The following is a 19,312-nucleotide window of genomic DNA, read 5'->3' on the forward strand; positions in this document are numbered from 1 at the left end:
TTGGCGCTTGCTGGTGAAGGACACCTTCAGCTTAAACCATTCTTCCAACCAAAGCCTGAAGGAAAACTCTAACACTTAATTCTTTGTGGGAAAATTACCAATTAGCCACTTAGCAGGTTATAGAAAAAAGGAAGATGGGGGCATCTTTCCTTTTGTCCTGGGAGCAGCGGTGCTTCTACTTGACATTGATCAGGGAACGAGAGGCGGCTGTGTCTATAGTCTGAGAAAATGGCTTACTCAGAGCCATCTGCAGGGAGGCACAGGATTACCAGGGGACAGCCCAGGACAGATGGCCTACTCTTGGAGCAGCCACCTGAGCAGCAGCAGTCTAAAAAGCCCCAAATGAAACACCCCTATAGGTTCAGGAAAGACTGATGTGCTGCCCTTTCTAACATGTGCCCAAAAAATAACATAGTACTCTGATCAGGGCCCCAAGGACTTGGAATTTGGATGGATAGGTGCTGGAAAACAGGAGGGTAAAAGTCTGCTGCTCTTCCCCCTTCAGCCTTAGGCCAACACAAACTGCAAATTAGTTAGTAGCACCTTAATGCCTCTGGTGACAGTTACAGCTGATGTGGCAGGGTCAAGCTTGTAGGTGTTAGCATCCCCCTTTTTATATCGGTCCCGAAAAACATAGATGCTTCCGTTACAGCTGGCGATCTTCCAGAGGGATGGGGCAGAGCTCCAGGCCTCAGGAAGGCAAAGCCGGGTAAAGCTGTCTAGCAGGGGATTGTAGCACACCAGGGAGTCCCCTTCAGCCACGATGAACACTAGATCCTTATGCACAGCTGCGTGCATGCGACCTGCGAAGGGCAGAACATAGGGCTTCACATGGCATTTGTCTGTCTCTGTGTCAAAGCACTGGATGAGTCGGGAAGGTTTGGTAAAGAAGTCCAGGTCATTCTCCTCCCCCCCCAGTAAGTAGATGATCCCGTTAAGGTTGGCACCAGCGGCCCCTGACACAGCCACCTCTAGCTGGGTTGTCTCTGTCCAGACGTTATCACCTACCCGATAATAGATAACTGCATTGGAGAGGGTATCCTGCAGTGTCTTGCCACCCAGTGAATAGATAGCATCTTTCCCAGGCACAGACACCAGGGTGTGCTGGAGCCGGTCCCGGGGCAGAGGCGCACACCACTCCCAGTCCACAGTGGCATTGTTGCACTTCCACATGCGCCGTGGGATGGACCCTCCCACCACGTATAAGTCTCCACCATGCTTACAGGCTGCAGTGATCTGGTGGCACAAGCTGTTTTGGCCACTTACACTGATGGAATCATCTTCTGCACAGTGTAAGGACACAGCCAACGAGTGGGTACGAGATGACTCTTTGCCGATCAGGTAAATGTGCACATTCTCCCCGATCTCCTATTGGCAAAATTAAAATCATAGATGACATCTATCAGTTCTAGGCTAAGGCTCAGCTGAGACACCTACCCTTAAGGTTCTGGACCACACATGTGAATCCTGCTCTAACCTACTACCCTCAAGTTACTGTGTGTCATCCTGATGTCCTCCAGTCACTTTCTCTCAGACATTTTATGCTGGGGCAGAGAATCTTTTGTTTTCATTCCAAGCGGGTGCTTTAGAAAAAAGGTGCTTAGGATAATGCAATAGTGAAAGTAGTTCTCTCAAGGAACTTTGTGGAGCTCAGAGGCTGGTGGTTTCTGGGCTCATGCAGACATCCTCCTCCCCAGTGCTTAACTTTGAGCCAGAGATGACTCATTCACCAGCTATCAAAGAGGCCAGATTAATAGCTGGAATGCATAGATATTATGGTGTCCCAACTCTACAGAGAAATTTCCCTTACCTTCAAGCTAGTTCTGAGTGACTCTGCAAAGGCCTCTCTTTCTTCTTTATTGAAATTGATCCAGGCTTCTATTGCCTCTGTTGGGTTCTGGGAACATGGAACTCCATCTGTGAGAGTCAAAGAAAAGACACGGTCAATGGCAATCCAATAACCCAAAAGGGAAATTTAGAGCCAGTGTGAATCACTTTGTTGGATTATCACACTGTGTGTGTGTGTGTGTGTGTGTGTGTGTGTGTGTGTATAAGAAATAAACCTAAATTGCTTACCTCACTTGCACAGTCAGGATTGGTTTTGTTTGTTTTTTAAAGATTTATTTACTGGGCACATGGGTGGCTCAGTTGGTTAAGCATCTGACTCTTGGTTTTGGTTCAGGTCATGATATCATGGTCGTGAGATCAAGCCCCACATGGGGCTCTCTGCTTAGTGCAGAGTCTGCTTCAGATTCTTTCTCCTTCTCCCTCCCCCTCTGCTCCTTCCCATTTGCACCCTCACGTATGCACTCTCTAAAATAAATAAAATCTTTTAAAAAAAGATTTGAGAGAGCATGCAAGAGCGCAGGGGGAGGGGGGATGCAAAGGGAGAGGCAGAGAGGATCTCAAGCAGACTGACTCTTTGCTGAGTGCAGAGCCCCACATGAGGCTTGATCTTACAACACCAAGACCAGGACCTGAGCTGAATCCGTGAGAATAAAGCTCATCAATCAACCCACCCAGGCACTCCCAGGGTCAGGATTGTTAGCTAAAGTTGGCTCTTCACTTAAAATGTCTGTTATGTAGATATCTTTTTTTTTCTCAAAACTTTTTTTTTTTTAAGATTTTGTTTATTTATTTGACAGAGAGACACAGCGAGAGAGGGAACACAAGTAGGGGGAGTGGGAGACAGAGAAGCAGGCTTCCCGCTGAGCAGGGAGCCTAATGTGGGACTCAATCCCAAGACCCCGGAATCATAACCCGAGCCGAAGGCAGACACTTAGTGACTGAGCCACCCAGGAGCCCCATCTTTTTTTAATATTTTATTTATTTATTTGACAGAAAGAAAGACCACGAGAGCAGGAACACAAGCAGGAGGAGTGGGAGAGGGAAAGCAGGCTTCCCGCCAGGCAGGGAGTCCGATTCGGGGCTCAATCCCAGGATCCTAGGATCATGACCTGAGCCAAAGGCAGAGGCCCAACCATCTAAGCCACCCAGGTGCCCCTGTTATGTAAATATTTTAACTCATCATCAATTTACTTAGGTAATCAGTCTCATAGGTACAGGGAAAGTGCAGGATAGATGAGAACATTTATATACAAAACAGCTCCTCACTACCTTTTGGGGATAAGCACTGCTTTTTTTTTTTTTTTTTGATTCAATACTTGTATATAGTTGACCCTTAAAAAACACGGGTTTGAAGTGTGTGGGTACGCTTACATGCAGATTTTTTTTCAATAAATGCAGTACAGTATTGCAAATGTATTTTCTCTTCCTTATGATTTTCCGAATAACATTTGCTTTTTTCTAGTTTTATTGTAAGAACACAGTACATAATACATACAACATACAAAATATATGTTGATTTCTTACGTTACTGATAATGCTTACAATCAATAGTGGGGATTTGTGAAGTTTGAGGGGAGTCAAAATTATACACGGATTTTGACCATGCGGAGGTCGCAATCCTTATCCCCACACTGTTCAAGGATTAACTGTGTATCACAAAGTACTGCTTTTCTTTTCCAGGGTTCTTCCTCTGGAAAGGACTGCCTATGACAGCAGCTAAAATCTCACCTCAGTCTCTAAGGGATCTAAATTCCTACCAGGAATAATAATGTAAATTAATACCAGAAAGCCTGAAGATTCCTTTCTCCTGAACTAGAATCTCCACTAAATGTCATACCCAACTAGTTGAGTATGATGTGCCCCTCCACCTCAACTTACCCGAGATGATATCAGTGAGTAGATGGTGGGGCAGGTGGAGAAATTCCTCTGTACTCTGCAGCTGGGCCAGGTGGGCCTTGGCACAGTGTTTGGCAGAGGTGTAGAGCTCAGGATCACTGTGCCTGTCTGCCAGCCACATCACCTGAAGGCAGTTCCCCACCTGCACTGTGCGGGCCAAAAACCGAGAACATTCCTCAAAGAGAGAGGTCAGCTGATACATGTCTGACACCTCATAAATTTCCTGTAGTTCTTCAGCTCGAAGTTTCACAGTCCCGTGGTAGATATAATCCACCAGGAGCTGGAAAACCGATTCGCTGACATCCTGCAGTACAATCACTCGGTTGTGAGCCTCCTTCAGGTTCGAAGTGAACATGGACCGGAAAAAGCAGCTCTGAGCTGAGAGGACCAGCCGGTGGAGCTGAAACTCCCGGCCTTCCACTGAGATGGTGACATCAGCAAAGAGCTCTTCCTCCAGACACAGTTTCATGATGCCCTGAGCCACACGGCCGGAGTGTGACCTATCTTTAAAAGTGTAGTTCACAAAGTAGTTTTCATCCATGGATGCTCCAGGCTCCTCTGGTGATTCCATGGTAGCCAACTTCTCTCTCTGCCAGCTGTCTGCAAAGCAACACCACCCCTGAGTAATGGGGAATCCACAGTCTATGAATCCAACTGCTCAGTTCAGGGAGGGAGAAGGTAAAAGACACAGCAAAGTGGATGGAGATTGCCCTTAGTCCTAATGACATCTCGGAAGCTCTCCTCTAACCAAAACGGAGTTCATTCTCCTGCACTGGCACTCCATCCCTAATGAAATCAGTAAAATTTCCTATTCTCGGTGTTTCCCTAAGAAAACAGAATATTCCTTTCCATGATGTAACAAAAGCTTTGGTATTTAGGCCGACATGTGAAAGCCAGGCGCTGGCAGAAGCTTATGATCTTAAGCCTGGCAAAAAGCCTTACTAACTAAATGACTATTGGGCACAAAACTAGTGACGTTCTGGGCAGCAGCACCCGACAAACAGACCCCCGCTTTCCTGTGGCAAAGGTCCCTCTTCCCCCGCGAATGGAGTTCAGACCTCCCAAAATGAGGCTTGCCATGGGATATCGATTAGCCCCACATTTTCTCTTTTCTGCTTCTCTCCTGCACTTCCCTGCTCGCCCTAAAGACACCCAAGACTTCGTCCCAGAACGCGAGGAAGCCCAGTCCTCCCTAGCCCGGGCATTAGTAGGCCCTTCGCCTTGAGCTGTGTCCCCGCGCCACCTGGAGTCGCCTAGGAAACGGTCGCTAGGGAAACCGTTCTTCTCTCCACCGCCCCCGACTCCCCTCCACGCCCCCTCCCGGCGCCCGCCGGCCCGCGTCAAAAGCTTAGCTCCGGGAGCGGGGGAGGGGAGTGGAATGGAATGTGGAACCCAGAACTCCCGCCCCTTCCCCTCCTCTCACCCGTCGGGTTCTTTAGGGTCCTCGCTTCCTCTCCAGCCTCTGCTACACCAAACCAAGATCACGTTCACCTCACGGTTTCCCCACCTGCCTGCCTCGGTTTCTCACCTGTCTTCCCTCCTTTCATTCCTAAGCCCGGAATCCGGAACCTCTGCTTTCCGCCCCGCGTCCGCCCGGAAGAAAATCAGACGCACACTTCCGCTTCCGGTCCGTGCCCTTGGTGCTCCGTGCCCTGTGGGTCTTGCCTTGGCTGCCTGGTTACATCGGGGAACATGGCGGCAGCGGCGGCGGCGGCGAGGGGCTGGTGGCGGGGCCTTGTGGGGTCCGTGGCGCTGGCCAGGGGTAAGCTGGGGGCAGCTGGCTGAGGCCCGGGGCGGGAGCGGAGGCGCGCTTAGCGAAGGGAGCCCATCAAACCACTTCGCGCTTGTATCTTTTTATCTTCCGGTGCAGGGGCCGGGCGACCTTCGGTGCTGTTGCTGCCGGTGAGGAGGGAAAGCACCGCGGCCGACACGCGCCGTGAGTATGTGCGGGCCGGGCTCTTCTCGGGACTGTAGACGGGGACCCCTTCATTCTTTCCGTCAGGTGTTTGCCCTGGGATGCCCTTCCCTGTGTCCTCTGTCAAATCTCTGCTTGTGGAGACCTGACTGTAGTAGGTCTCATTCTGCGAGCAGAATCGGGCTCTCCCTGTGTTCTTATGGCCCTGATTACCCCTTGTCCGTTTCCGTGATTCCTCTTCTCTCTGATTAAACTGTCAGCTCTTTGAGAGCAGGAAACAACGTTCGGGTCTTAGAGCCCTGTTAAGATAGTAGCTCACATTGAGTACTTGTGTTAGGCAGCTTTCTAAGTGGTTTAGCGAATCATTTTATTTAGTCTTCAGAACAATCTTAGGAGGTAGATAGCATTGTGATCCTCCTCCTGTGGATTAGGAAACAATTCAGAGAAGTAACTTGCCCAGAGTCACAGAGGTAGTGAGTGGCAGCAGGCCTGCCTGCTGAACCATGGCGTGTGCAACCTGTGATGTGTGCGTACTCCGTGATTGAGGGATGCGTGAATGGGTGTACGGAGATATATTACAATCGACATCAGCAGATAGAGTCAGGAGATCTGGCATTTCCTCCTTTTGGACCTCAGTTTCCGCATCAGTGGGGGAAAAAGGTGTTGTTGTTGTTGTTAAGATTTTATTTGAGAGAGAAATTGCAACACAGCGAGAGAGAGCATGAGTAAGGAGGAAAGGGAGAGAACAAGGTGAACCAACTGAACCACCTAGGCACCCCCCTTAAAAAAATTTTCGACTAGATAGTCTTTGAGGGCCCTTCAGCCCGGAAGTTCTTAGCTTGAGAACCTGCTGTGAGCCAGGTGCTAAGGAGATACAAAGAAGCAAAAGTTCTGGTTCCCACCTTAAAGAGTTCCTGGTCTGGTAAGAGAGTTGAGATAAGGGGCGCCTGGGTGGCTCAGTGGGTTAAAGCCTCTGCCTTTGGCTCCGGTCATGGTCTCTGGGTCCTGGGATGGAGCCCCGCATCGGGCTCTCTGCTCAGGGGGGAGCCTGCTTCCCCCTCTCTCTCTGCCTACTTGTGATCTCTGTCTGTCAAATAATAAATGAAATCTTAAAAAAAAAACAAAAGAGTTGAGATAATATGCTGCTTTAGCAGAAATGCAGGTGTTGAGAAGGAAGAACCAGGGAATAGCTTTGAGAAGAGGCAAATACCCCAACTGCAGTAATAAGAAGAGTCTTTGTAGATTCTGAGGTGACATTTTTCCAAAGTTTTCCCTGGAAGAGGAATTCTCTACCCTCTCCTTCTTCAAGGTTCTGCAGGGAGCCCTGCTGGGAGACAACACTGCTTGTGAGCCCGAGACTGAATGCAGGGGTGGCTGCTACCTTCTCCATTCCTTTGTTAAATATGCCTTCTCCTTCCAGCCACTGTCAGACCACGGGATGATGTGGCCCACAAGCAGCTCTCAGCATTTGGAGAGTATGTGGCTGAAATTCTGCCCAAGTATGTCCAGCAAGTTCAGGTAATATTCACAATGATTGTTTGGTCATGGGTCAAGAAAGAACCATGTTTTCAGGGCATGTAGGAGTAGGCAGCCTCGTGTCAAAGAAACCAGTCTCTTCTATGCCACTTGGTGTTCTTTCTCTGTTCTAAACCAGGAAACTCCAGCTGAAGTTAGCTGCTCTTTCAATAGCTCTTTGTTCCTTCTTTTCTCCCTTTCCATGTCTGCAGGTGTCTTGCTTCAATGAGTTAGAGATCTGTATCCATCCTGATGGAGTCATCCCAGTGCTGACTTTCCTCAGGGATCACACCAATGCACAATTCAAGTCCTTGGCTGACTTGACAGCAGTGGACATCCCCACTCGGCAGAACCGTTTTGAGGTCAGTCGGGAAATTTGAGAAGATTTGGTGGGTAAAGAAGAGGGACTACAAGTCCTAGAGTAATAGCTACCAGTGGGAGCTGCAGGCCTCCTTAGTTTTAGCTCAGGTCAAACAATACAACACAGCAGTTAAACTAGGGCTGCAGATCAAGCAAACCTCAAGTTTGAGTCCTAGCTCTGCCACTAATAGGCTACGTTTTTAACTTCAGACATTTTAATTTTTCTAAGCTTAAGATTTCTTTCTTTTTTAAGGTTACTTATTTTTTTTGAGAGAGAGCATGCATGCACAAACAGGGTAGGGACAGAGGGAGAAGCAGACTCCCTGCTGAGTGGGGAGCCTGATCCCAGGACCCTGAGATCATGACGCAAGCCAGAGTCAGATGCTTAACCTATCAAGACACCCAGGCACCCCTAAGCTTTACATTTCTTATGTTCAGAATAAGAATAAAATTGTCCCTACCTCATAGAGTGGTTGTGAGGATGAAATGAGATAGTACAAGTAGACTTCCAGCACATGGTGTATTCTTAATACATTTAGCTGTTGATATTTACTGATCATCTATTTGCTAGATCTTGGGATTAAAGGGGAAGTAATACCCAATACCTGCCTTCAAGGAGTCCCCCCAACTCTGGTGAGGGAGAAGGACACATAAAGAGCTGACTGTGATAACATGTAATGCGTGGGATGTTAGATGATAGGAGAATACAGGAGGGGCACTCAGTTCTGTCTGGGATGCTTTGAAGAAAGAAAGAGTGTTTGTGCTGAACCTTCATGGAGGACCAAGAGACCAGGAATTAGCCGCTCAGTAAGGACTGGGGCTGGGAGAGGGGGAGTCCAGAGTCATCCCAGACAGAGGGGAATTGCATGAGCAACAAGCATGCTGACATGCTAAGCTGTAGTGTGGCTTAGGCCTTCAGAAGTAGTTCTCAATATAGGAGAACCTTGAGGTTTTTGAGCTTTAGGACGGAAGACACGTTACAGGTAGAATCCTAACCCACCTTGTATCCTCGTTATTGATGTTCTCACTCAGGGACTCCCACCCAAGACCCTGTACTGTAGCCATCTTGGTCTTCCAGCTCCTTTTGCTCTTCCTAGATTGTTTACAACCTGCTTTCTCTGCGCTTCAACTCTCGGATCCGTGTGAAGACCTATACAGATGAGCTGACACCCATTGAGTCCACGGTTTCTGTGTTTAAGGCAGCTAACTGGTATGAGAGGGAGGTGAGTTACTGGACATGGCGGATCCTGTCTCTAGGCCAGAGTTGCAGAATTGGCTGAAACTCTTGTATGCAGTGCATCCTCAGCCCTGTGTTGGTCATGATGGACTAGTTGCCTGAGGGCCTCTTTTTTTTCTAGATCTGGGACATGTTTGGAGTCTTCTTTGCTAACCACCCTGACCTAAGAAGGATCCTGACAGACTATGGCTTTGAGGGACATCCTTTCCGGAAAGACTTTCCCCTGTCTGGCTACGTTGAGGTAGGAGAAACCATGGAACTGGGGCAGCAGCCTCAGTGAAAGACTGGCAGGGAACCTGGGATATTCTGGGCATGGAAGGAAATATAGTCTGTGTATTGTGGTGGGCCTAAGAGCATAGGCTCGGGGCGGGGAGAACATAGGCTCAGGATTCAAATCCTAGCATCACTTCTGTAATCTGGGGCCTGTTACTTAATTTCTCTAGGACGATTTTCTTAGCTTCAAAATGGGAACAGTAGTACTTAACTAATAAGTTTTATGGTGAGTTGAATGATGTATGCGTATAGCCTGGTGTCCTGTAAATACTCAGTTGACATTAGCCATTATCGTAATGATCATTTTAATGACCAAGGCGACCTTGAGGACACACTTCATCTGTTCACAAGATCTAAAAGCGAAGGACCATTTTACCCTGCCCTGGACCTCTGAGAAGGCAGCTGACAGGGAGGACACTAAACGTTTAGCCCTTGAGAACGCTCAGAGGCAGGATAATTAACATGTGACTACAAAGGCCCTAAGGAGAATTCCAGTGCTTTGCTTTACCACCTTTGTGCTACAAGTTGTTCATGAGCAGGAAGACGGTCTATTTCATACATAAACTTGTGATTTTGTAGCAAAGTAACTTTTCAGAAATGTTGACATAGTAGCCATCCACCTTTTCTCCTCAGTACCCAGAAAATGCCTGTTTTCTCAGTGTTTTGCATGGGCCCATTTGCTTCTCCAGCTGTTTCTGGTTAGGGCTACTTCCCTCTCCTTGTTTTCACTGTCTCCCTTATCTGGTTGCCTCTTGACCCCACCACCGGTTTGTCTTTACCTTACCCAGCTGATCCTCCCACCAAGAAAAGCCTCCCAAATTTACTGCCTTGCATCTTGAGTGATAATGTCAAAAGCCACGTGGTCGGAACTTGAGTGCTTGCCAGTTTAGGGTCACTCTTTTCAGCCACTGACTTGCTTCCTAATCCTGGGCTGATGCTCTCGCCATTTCTTTACAAGTATGGATGGGTAAGCAAAGTCATTTGTGCTGGAAAAGGAGCTCAGAGTTTATGTGGGCATGGTGAGCAGGGGAGCCTGGCTGGGTGACGGCAGGCCATTTTGCACTAAGGGTAGGATGTGACTTGATCGGTAATCATGTGCGTGGACACTTGGTGACAAGAGGCTGGGATCGCACTCAAGGACAGAGAAGTAATGCGGTTGGTGAAGTCACCTGTGCCCGTGGAAAAGGAGGCTCCTTAGCGGCTCAGTAGCTCTGAACGAGGTCTTCCTCAGCGCTTAAGCCAGTCTTTCTCTTCTGCAGTTACGCTATGACGATGAGGTGAAGCGGGTGGTGGCTGAGCCAGTGGAGTTGGCCCAGGAGTTCCGCAAGTTTGACCTGAACAGCCCATGGGAGGCTTTCCCTGCCTATCGCCAGCCCCCTGAGAGTCTCAAGCTTGAAGCAGGAGACAAGAAACCTGAAACCAAGTAGCTCCAGCGAAGACATGTGGATACTAGAAAGCGCTTTATCTATAACTGAGCATCCCTGTAAATAAACTCCTGAGACTAACCACTTCTTGTGTGCTTAATGGTAGAAATAAAGCTTGACTTGGGAGAGGGGAGATTCAGCAGTTTTTCCCGTCTTCCTTAAAGTGAATACCAACCCAGGAATCTCTTTTAATGGGACTAAGTAGTACAGTTGTAGACATGGTGACCTGCAGGCCTGGATGTACTTCTGAGAGAGGGACTCTGGAGCTGAAATGGAAAGTTTTCACTGTCCACAGGGCTTAGGATGGGTGTGGTACAGCGTCTCCTGAAAGCTGGAGGGCCCTCAACAACTGCAGGAGAAAACCCCTTGTCACTGCAGACTGGTGGCAGCTGCTGATCCAGGGGTCTGGGTGGAACCCTGGAAACTCCCACTCATCCCATCCAAACATCCATAGGGTTCCATGAGCCAAAGCTCATTTTTGAGTCTTGAACCCCATATCCTGCTCCCTACAATCTAACAGCCCATCATGTTTGGGCTAAGGTAATCTTCCTAGACTCCAGCCAGAGCTAACAATGTTGTAAGAAAGCAAAGGAGGTCCCAGGACTGGCGCAAAAGATACTCAGAAGCTGCAGATCTGTCTTCTGGGTGACAGGACTCTACCCTAGCCGGCCTGCGCTCTGTATGGCTGGTGGCTGAGTGCCTGAGGTGGAAGTGCTCAGCTCTGCTGGTCCATGGGACCACCCAGCCAGCCCATCATGTAGTTGGAGAACCACTGCAGTTCCAGAACCAAGCTTTGCAGTTGATGCTGTTGGCTGCTGAGGGGATCCCTGGAGGCTGGGCTGGGCTGGACTGGACTGGGTGTTAAAGCCTGAGCTCAGCTACAGGATATTTTGGGGGTGAGGACAGATAGTAAGGTAGTGTTACTGCCTGGGCTCTTTCCTACCTCTTGGGAGGGCCAAGCTAAAGCTGTTTGCTACCAAGCACCGTTTTTCTAGTAAGCAAGCATCCCGCCCATCTGGACCGGAACAGGCTGAGGGCTTGAGAAGCCGGAGCCAGGCTCCTACTGCCAGCAACTTAAGATTCCACATTTCCACGGGACGGAAGGTCCTGGGAAGTCAGAGCCAGCCCCTCCCTGTTTAGCACTGAAGACTGACACACAAAATAGGGAACGCCTGAGTAGCCTGCAGTGGAAAGTTGGAGTCGTGTTGTGAGGCAGGCGGATGCAGGAACAGAGAGCAGCTGGGGAGAGGAAGACTGAGAGGACGTGGTGGGGTATGGCTGGGACCATGCAATTCCTGGCTTGGCTAATAGTAGCCATTTGCCTTCTCCCTGGGGTGACTACAACCCAGCACCATCCAGGTACGGGGCTTTAGGGTGGGGTGGATGGGAGCCAAGGAATGCTGCCTGCTGATAGCAGTTAAAGTTGGTTCTATCCGAACCTAGCAGGGCCTATGCACCGTGGGCACGGTAGCAGATTAACCTGTGCAGCAGGGGTTAATAGTCTGGGCCCTCACCCTGGAACCAGAGAGGTCCAAATGAAGGGAGGTAGTCCCAAGTGCCCTCAACACCAGCCCTGGACAGAGGTGGGCGGTGCCCTTATTCTAGATGTGCAAACAGGACCTCTGGACCTGCCCTGGGCTCGGGACCATCATTCTAAGGACTGGGCAGCACACCAGAGTGTGAGATGAAGGAAGCTGCAGCAGACAACCTGCCTTGGTTGGCTTCCCTGCCTTCCGCATGATCACTAATGAGGGGCAAGGAAGGAGCAGATTTCTTCCTAAAGGGGTCCTCAACTCTTGGGGAGAGTTACTGGCACTGTCTTAGGTCACATTGTCCCAGATGATTATAGGGAGGGGAAGTGAAGTGTCTTGTGACCCAGTGGTTGGGAGTTCTTTGCCAAGGGAACTGTAGAAGTTGAAGGAGGAGTCCTGGACATTTGCCAAGGTGCTATCTGGGTTTGGGATGATGATTTGGGGATCACAAGACCTATGCCTGGGAGGGTGAATGTCAATGTGTGTATGTATGTATGTGTGTGTGTGTGTGTGTGTGCGCGTGCGCGCGCGCGCATTTAAAGGAAGGGGGACATGGGATGGTCTTCCTGGTTTTGTAGATAGAAGAACCTCTAGGCCTCTCTACCAAATAGCTAAAGGGCACCTCTGGGAGGCTGGAGTATTCAGGGTGGAGCTTGGCAGGAGCCTGATTCCTTTCTGCTGCCCCAGGGCAGCCCATGGACAGCGCCAGCGTGGGAGGTGGCCTGCAGGAGCCAGAGGCCCCGGAAGTGATGTTTGAGGTCTTTCCTCCAGCCTGGGATATGGGGGAGGGAGTGTCCAGAGGTCCCTAAGCTCAGGGTTGGGAAGGGGGATGTCTCAAGCTAGGCCTGCTGGGCGGGGGGGGGGGGGGGGCAATCCTGCATGGGTCCTATTGCCTGCTTATGCTCCCCCCCACCCAGCCCACTCTTGCTCCCTGCCCTGCCCCCAGACCCCAGCGCACCCCTTACATGGCTCCCCTTGCAGCTACTCTGGGCTGGGCTGGAGCTGGATGTCATGGGGCAGCTGCACATCCAGGATGAGGAACTGGCATCCACACGCCCAGGCCGCCGACTCAGGCTCCTCCTGCAGCACCACGTGCCCGGTGACTTGGAGGGTGCTAAGCAGCGGCTGCAGCAGTTCCAGGATCTGCGGAAAGGGCCTCCTCTTAGCCCTTGGGACTTTGAACATCTGCTTCTCACAGGCTTGTCCTGTGTCTACCGGCTCCATGAGGCTAGTGAGGCTGAGGAGAGGGTTCGCTGGGCCCAGGTCTTCGCCGTGCTAGCACAAGAAACACTCTGGGACCTGTGCAAGGGCTTCTGCCCCCAGGGGAAGCCCCCAACTTTGGGGCCCTGGGCCTTGATCCTTGACCTCTTTCCTTGACCCTCCCCTTTCACCTACCAACCCTCCACTGCCCCCCAACCCGTGGCCCAAGCCAGACCCATCCTGGGCAGTGGCTTCCATCTGGCACGTGGTCCTTCCCACTGTGTTCAGGTCTCTGGGCTTAGATTGTACCCTGGAACCCAGTTTACCCCTTCCCCATTTTCTTTCCTGAGCCCTGGGAGGCTAAAAACCTGGGTCTCAGGCATCAGGCACAGAGCTAAAAGCAGGACTTGCAGGTGTGTGTTGGGGGTCAGGGTTGAGAAGTATGTTCAAGAGATGCTGAAAAGAAAGCTGCCCCAAGGAAGGCCAAGTCAGATGCTCCAACTCCTACCCTGGCAAGTCTGGGACAAGTCTTGCAGAATCTATGGGGACCTTGTGATGCGCACCACCCAGTCCTAACTTACATACCCCTTTTAAATCCCAACCAGCGCTCTGGAGTCCCTGTGCCCCATGTTCCCCGTCTAGACTAGAATAGACTGGACCTTTTTAGTTTGGTCTGTTGGAGTAGAAGTAAGCAGGTGGAAGCACGTTACCTTTCCTTGGCGGGGGGTGCGGGGGTGGAGGGGTGGAGGTGTGGGGTGGAGGGGGTGGGGGAGCAGGTGTTTTGGTCCATCTCAACAAGGCTCAGATGAACACCTCGGAGGGGGAAGAGAGGCTGCGAGGGGACTGACTGAGACAAGCTGAACCTGGCTGATGTAGTCCTGATTCTGTGTAGCTGTCCCATAAAATATTCTGTTCTGGCCTGCAGCCTGTGTCTTTTTATGCCCAAGTAAGTTGTTTAACCCCTGCCCTGGGCGAATCACCCTCCCTGTCCTGGGAGGGCAGGAGGTGGGGCAACCAGGTATCAACCGCTCATCCCCCATAACCCTGCTAGAAGAAGGAACGTTCTGTTTCCTTGAATCCCATACTCCCCAGAAAGGGAGCAGGGTGTGGTCCCTTGTCACAAGAAAGAACCAGCTGCACCCAGAGTGACGTTGTAGGTCTGTGGGAAGGAGGTAGAGGGACTGACTGGAAAGGAACGTGAAAGGGAGTCCCTGAGGGGTTGGGCGAGTCGGGTTCTGTTCAATCACATTCCCATCTCCTCGCCCACCCAGGGCCTGACCAGATCCTGCCCTCGGCCTTCCGCCCCCCACCGCGGTCTGCAGTAGTCCGTGCCTTCCCGCCCCGCCGGAGACCACAGCGTCGCCGAGAGGACAGAGCGCAGGACCCCAGGCGGACAGGCGCCGGCGCAGGCCCACTTTATTGGCAGAGTCAGCCGCACGGAATGGGCCGTCATGCTCGCGCCGGCGGGTGGCTCGGGACGCCGCGGCCCGACTCCGCATGCACGCCCCGGGCCGCCCCGGGGCTCGTCTCCCCGGGCGGGGCTCAGAGCTCCGGGGGCCCGAGGCTCGGCAGGCCGGCGGGCGCGAGGTCGGGGTACACCAGGAAGCCGGAGAAGGTGATGTACTTGCCGTGGTTGCTGTAGGCGCCGTAGCCGTCGTGATCGTGGCTGAGCAGCCAGACGGCGTCGCCGCGCCGCAGCGCCAGCATCACGCTCTGGCTCTGCATCTCGCGGCGCCGCGACGCGCCGTCGTCGTAAATCATGGCCTGCACCTCGTCGCGGTTCTTCATCAGCTTCACCGACAGCGTCTTGCGCGGCAGCTTGCCCAGCGTGAAGGAGAAGAAGTAGGCGCCAGGCAGGCGGCAGCGGAACACACCCGCCGCCGCGTCGAAGTCGCCGCCGATGTTGACGAGCTCCGTGTCGAAGGCGAGCGGCCGGTGCCGCGGCCCAGGGCCCGCGTCCGAGCCCACCAGGCTGCGCGTGCGCGCCGCCGAGAAGGCCGAGCGCGGCTCGCTGGGCGCGGGCGGCCCGCGCGCAGGCGCGTCGGCGTCGGCGTACACCAGGTAGCCGCTGAAGGTGGCGCCCGGGGCGCCGAGCGCATACTTCGGGGCGCCGTGCAGCCGCAGCCACACCGTGTCGCCGTAGTCGAGCTGCAGCATGGCGCTCTGGCTGGCGGCGCGCCGCGCGCCGGGCCGCCGCTGCTCGTCGAAGGCCAGCGCCTGCACCTCGTCGCGGTTGCGCACCAGCATCACCGACAGGCTCTTGTGCGGGGCCTTGCCAGCCGTGAAGGAGAAGAAGTAGGCGCCGGGCACGCGGCAGCGGAACTGGCCCGTGGCCGCGTCGAAGTCGCCGCCGATGTTCACGTACACCTTGTCGAAGGTCACCGCCATCTCCGATGTGCCCTCCAGGGGGGTGGTGCGTGCCGCCGAGAAGGCTGAGCGCAGCTCTGTCGAGCCCGCCGTCGCGGGCCCCAGGGCCCAGCAGGCGGCAGGGCCCAGCAGGCCCAGCAGGAGCAGCAGCATGGTGCCTGGGAGGGGAGGCAGAAGGGGAAGGAGATGGGGCTTGTGCAGGGGGTGCCCGCAAACGCCCAGAGTTCCGAGACTGGGAGGCGCTGTTACTTTCACAGCCTGCCCCTGACCCACAACTAGGACTCTGTTTCCTACGCAGCTGGACCAGGTCAGCCGTTCTCAAGCTTCCGCGGGCCTCAGTGTCATGTAGACGGCTTACTAGAACACACGTTGTTGGGCCCGCACCCCCAGAATTTCAGTAAGTTTAGGATGAGGCTTGAGAATTTGCATTTCTAACAAATTCCAAGTAATGCAGATGCTGCTGGTCCAGGGACCGCACTTTGGGAACCAGAAGATTAAGCCAGTGAATCTCCTTTTTTTTTTTTTTTTTTTTTTTTTTGGTAAGAAACGAACCCCCTTTCTCAAGTGAAGGCTCACACACCTGTAACACAGATACAAGCAGAAATGCTTTGGTGGAAGGGGCCTGTAACCCATCAGCTGGGTTTACCCCCTCCCCACCTTGGCACCACAGAGGGTGGTCAGGGCATCTGTTTCTTTCAGCCTGATTTGCTAAATTTTCCTGTGGCTATTCTATGGACCTTGGCCTGCTCCTCACTCAAGCACTAGTTCTCTATACTGATGGCCACTGTTTCAACCCCATGGACAGGAAAGGAAATAGCTGCTCATTGACCCCTTTCCTGGCCTCTGACCCACAAGAGTCAGCCACCACTTTGGACCTCTGGACTCCCCAGGGGCCCTTCTTGCAGCAAAGAGGTCAAAACAGCTGGGCTTTGACATAGCTCTGTCTGCACCCCTCAACCTCCCACGGGTGAAATCAGAGTAAGACTGACTCTTTCCTCTGGGCTTGAGGGCTGGTCCCTGAGCAGAAGAAGAGAACCAGAGGCTCCCATGAATAGAGAGGGGGAGCAACAACTGCAACAAAGCTTTGGCAAGGCTGTGAGGTCAGCAGCTTTGTTCCTCAGTAGTGGTGGAGGGAAAGACTGACAGCTAGACCTGGGCTCAGTTCCTGGCTCTACCACTTAAACGTGCGAAACCTTCGGCAACGTCCTTAACTTCTCTGGGCATGGCTTCTTTTATGTAAATAGGGAGACCTGCCTCAGTCTTACTGTGAGGATGCTCTGAGGTGGCGGGTGCAAACCCCATTTGTGAATGGTAGTGTTGCCCAGGTGTGCAGGTGCTTCTCAGCCTTGAGAAAAGTGATCTGGTCAAGTTCTTGACATGAGGAGTTAGGGACTCAGTAACTCCTACCCCTGGGAGCTTGTGAAGGCAATGCTTAACTCCATCATGCTTCTGTAGGGCATAGGCTTTGGAGCTTGAATACCCAAAGGCCCTGAAGTGGCAACAAAGTGGGAAAGAAAATGAGCTGACAACAGCCTGGGAAGTACTCCAGGAGTGTGTGTAGCTCTGTGGCTCTTAGAGACACTGGGGGCTTGCTGAGAAGGACTGCCAGGGGCAGAGCACGCTCCAAAAGGACATTCGTCTTCGGGTAGGTGGGCACTAGAATCTAGCCCACATTCTACTTGCCCTACAGTGTAGAGCTGCTGCACCTGCGGAAGTGTGCCTTTTTCTAATTTTCATAATAAAGACCCCAAGTCCCTAACCCTTCACTCCCTACAGAGGAGGGACCTTTTGTAATTCCTACAAAGGCACCCCATGGGGTAGCCGATACCCTTGATGAGGGCAGGGAGGAAGAAGGGGACCCATCTACAGTGATGAAGATTGCACCTCTTGAGTATTCCCTTTCATAAAGCTCTTTGGACACATCTGGTCTTGCAGCAAACCTTTGAGACAGGTGGGCCCTCTCCCACTTTATAGATGAGAAATTCAGGCCCAAACAAGGAAAGAATTTTGGCCCAAGGTAATCATGCACACTGAGGCACCCTTGAACCAAGGTCTTTTGACTCTAGATTCAGTGTGCCTTCCTCTCCACCACCTTTTTTCCTCATAGACACAGATATTTCTAGGGAACCTGTCCTTAGCCTCGGTTTCCCTTTTTTGGAAAAATAGGAGAGGGGAGAAGTGGAATGAATTTTGGGATCCAGGGTGAAAGAGAAAGAAAGCAAAAAGGAAATGAAGCCAATGAAACAAGCAAGAACTCTAGCGTTTTGCCTTCCTGGAGTATGGGAATATCTCAGCTCTTTCTAACCCTACTCCTCCTTCTAGCAGGTCCTGCCCCGGGAGCACCTGCCCACCCTGCCTTCAGCGATCTCCCTGCAGAGTCTCGTTCACTCCACGAGGACCAGAGGGTCCTCCTGTGTGTACAGTACTCAGCCCCTGCCCATTTCTCACCAGCACTGCCATTTCCCAGATCTCTAGGTCCCCATCCTTCCTTAAACCCCCTTCCCCGACCCCAGGGCCGGTCAGAGGTGGGAGGGTGTCAGGTGGGCATCATAGCTCCAGGAAAGGAAATGGCTGTTCCTAGCTCTGCCCAGGTGAGGCTCAAAATAGTCATCTTCAAAGAGACGAAACTGGGACACGGAGACCTGGGCAGACCCAGAGCCGCGGAACCGACGGGGGCGGTGCCGCTATGTCAGGAGAAGGGGATCTCAGAGCCCCTCTCCTCGCCAAACCCCACTCCCCAATTACCCCCTCCTTCAAGCCTGTCTAAAACCTCTTCCCACCTTGAAAGACCCTCATGTTCCCAAGAAGATAAGCCCTCGTTTTACAGAAGCCAATTAATCCTTCCTCCTGAGAAAATAAATCCCCCGGGAGGAGGTACCCTAGACGCCCCCCCCCACCCGCCCCCCTGCCAGCCTTCCTTCATCCATCCCTTCCGAGTGAAAGCCCTTGAGCTTCTTTCATGAAAAAGCTCTCAGGTCCTGCTTTTCAGCGATCAAGGAACCCGATTACCCCGGCGCCTTCGCCCGCCCCCGCTTCAACACGGGAGAAAGCTTGGCTCCCCGCCCCGGAGCTGCCCTCACCTGGCTGGGGGCGGCGGGCGGGTCGGGTCCGCTCCGAGCCAGCGATTCGGCTCGGGGCTGCTGGGTCCGGACTCCGGGCTCCCGGCTCCGCACGGGCGCCGGGGCTGCGCACTGACCGCCCGCGCTGCGGCGGGGCCGGGCCTGGTGGCGGCGGTGGCGACGGTGGCGGCGGCGGGGCGCTGGGACCCTGGGACCCCGGGGCGGGCGCGAGGCAGCGAGGTGACAGGGAACGAGGACGGCTGAAGAACAAGGCGAGCTGACCGGCGCGAGGAGCGGCAGGGGAGCCGCGGGAAGGGGGAGAGAGGAGGAGAAAGGAGAGGGAGGGGCGCGCCAAGGAAGGGGAGCCGCGCAGGGCCTAGGGGCACCGCACGGAGGAGGCCCCCCGCGCAGGCTGCGCCGAGCCCTGGGTTCTTCCTCATCCGTGACCTCCCTGGAGCTTCAGGCTCTGGTTCCACAGAACACACATCATCAACCCAAGTTAGCAGACGGGGAAACTGAGGCCTGAGGCAGAGGACAAACTGGGGGTGGGCCCAGGGCACTCTCCAGACCGGCCTCCTCCCGGGTTTGAGGAGCGGGGACTGCCGCAGAACACAGACTGGACAAGCCGCTGGGCGGCAAGGACAGTGGAAGGTGAGATTTTGGCTAGGACAGATGTCCAGGCTGAA

At 52.9% G+C, this 19,312-nt stretch overlaps 4 protein-coding genes across 5 annotated transcripts; 2 read left to right on the forward strand and 2 right to left on the reverse strand.

Moving 5' to 3' along the window:
- Positions 1 to 11: 11 nt before the first annotated feature.
- Positions 12 to 5,333, reverse strand: KBTBD4 (kelch repeat and BTB domain containing 4). Of its 2 annotated transcripts, none has more exons than XM_032844644.1 (4): positions 5,273 to 5,333; positions 3,727 to 4,344; positions 1,811 to 1,917; positions 12 to 1,368 (listed from the first exon to the last, which is right to left on the reverse strand). In XM_032844644.1, the coding sequence occupies exons 1-4, from the start codon at positions 5,289 to 5,291 to the stop codon at positions 508 to 510; spliced, it is 1,605 nt and encodes a 534-aa protein (XP_032700535.1). In that variant the 5' UTR covers positions 5,292 to 5,333; the 3' UTR covers positions 12 to 507. The 2 variants fall into 2 exon arrangements, with proteins under 2 accessions (XP_032700535.1, XP_032700536.1); XM_032844645.1 differs by having other exon boundaries at positions 5,168 to 5,313.
- Positions 5,334 to 5,421: 88 nt separating this feature from the next.
- On the forward strand, positions 5,422 to 10,552 carry NDUFS3 (NADH:ubiquinone oxidoreductase core subunit S3). The gene is made up of 7 exons (XM_032844647.1): positions 5,422 to 5,506; positions 5,615 to 5,680; positions 7,080 to 7,177; positions 7,387 to 7,536; positions 8,632 to 8,757; positions 8,893 to 9,012; positions 10,304 to 10,552. Exons 1-7 carry the CDS (start codon positions 5,437 to 5,439, stop codon positions 10,469 to 10,471), a joined length of 798 nt encoding a protein of 265 aa, XP_032700538.1. The 5' UTR covers positions 5,422 to 5,436; the 3' UTR covers positions 10,472 to 10,552.
- An 848-nt stretch (positions 10,553 to 11,400) lies between these two features.
- On the forward strand, positions 11,401 to 13,876 carry FAM180B (family with sequence similarity 180 member B). Its single transcript, XM_032844650.1, has 3 exons — positions 11,401 to 11,827; positions 12,688 to 12,758; positions 12,982 to 13,876. Exons 1-3 carry the CDS (start codon positions 11,689 to 11,691, stop codon positions 13,375 to 13,377), a joined length of 606 nt encoding a protein of 201 aa, XP_032700541.1. The 5' UTR covers positions 11,401 to 11,688; the 3' UTR covers positions 13,378 to 13,876.
- A 770-nt stretch (positions 13,877 to 14,646) lies between these two features.
- C1QTNF4 (C1q and TNF related 4) lies at positions 14,647 to 18,754 on the reverse strand. The gene is made up of 2 exons (XM_032844648.1): positions 18,648 to 18,754; positions 14,647 to 15,725 (listed from the first exon to the last, which is right to left on the reverse strand). The coding sequence occupies exon 2, from the start codon at positions 15,718 to 15,720 to the stop codon at positions 14,743 to 14,745; it is 978 nt and encodes a 325-aa protein (XP_032700539.1). The 5' UTR covers positions 15,721 to 15,725; positions 18,648 to 18,754; the 3' UTR covers positions 14,647 to 14,742.
- Positions 18,755 to 19,312: the final 558 nt, after the last annotated feature.

This window comes from Lontra canadensis, unplaced genomic scaffold, assembly GCF_010015895.1.
Source record: "Lontra canadensis isolate GAN:19392208 unplaced genomic scaffold, GSC_riverotter_1.0 scaffold154, whole genome shotgun sequence".
Lineage (NCBI taxonomy): Eukaryota > Metazoa > Chordata > Mammalia > Carnivora > Mustelidae > Lontra > Lontra canadensis.

What these genes read in the sequence shown, in the direction of transcription:
- KBTBD4 (XM_032844644.1), bottom strand. An exon ending in ACTCACTGATATCATCTCGG is followed by an intron (nt 1,918 to 3,726) that starts GTAAGTTGAGGT and finishes TGACTCTCACAG; the next exon opens with ATGGAGTTCCATGTTCCCAG. An exon ending in CACTCAGAACTAGCTTGAAG is followed by an intron (nt 1,369 to 1,810) that starts GTAAGGGAAATT and finishes TTTTGCCAATAG; the next exon opens with GAGATCGGGGAGAATGTGCA.
- C1QTNF4 (XM_032844648.1), bottom strand. Translation starts at nt 15,720, where the DNA reads ATGCTGCTGCTCCTGCTGGGCCTGCTGGGCCCTGCCGCCTGCTGGGCC.
- NDUFS3 (XM_032844647.1), top strand. Translation starts at nt 5,437, where the DNA reads ATGGCGGCAGCGGCGGCGGCGGCGAGGGGCTGGTGGCGGGGCCTTGTG. An exon ending in GTCCGTGGCGCTGGCCAGGG is followed by an intron (nt 5,507 to 5,614) that starts GTAAGCTGGGGG and finishes CTTCCGGTGCAG; the next exon opens with GGGCCGGGCGACCTTCGGTG. An exon ending in CTCGGCAGAACCGTTTTGAG is followed by an intron (nt 7,537 to 8,631) that starts GTCAGTCGGGAA and finishes TGCTCTTCCTAG; the next exon opens with ATTGTTTACAACCTGCTTTC.
- FAM180B (XM_032844650.1), top strand. Translation starts at nt 11,689, where the DNA reads ATGCAGGAACAGAGAGCAGCTGGGGAGAGGAAGACTGAGAGGACGTGG. An exon ending in TACAACCCAGCACCATCCAG is followed by an intron (nt 11,828 to 12,687) that starts GTACGGGGCTTT and finishes CTGCTGCCCCAG; the next exon opens with GGCAGCCCATGGACAGCGCC. An exon ending in CCCCGGAAGTGATGTTTGAG is followed by an intron (nt 12,759 to 12,981) that starts GTCTTTCCTCCA and finishes CTCCCCTTGCAG; the next exon opens with CTACTCTGGGCTGGGCTGGA.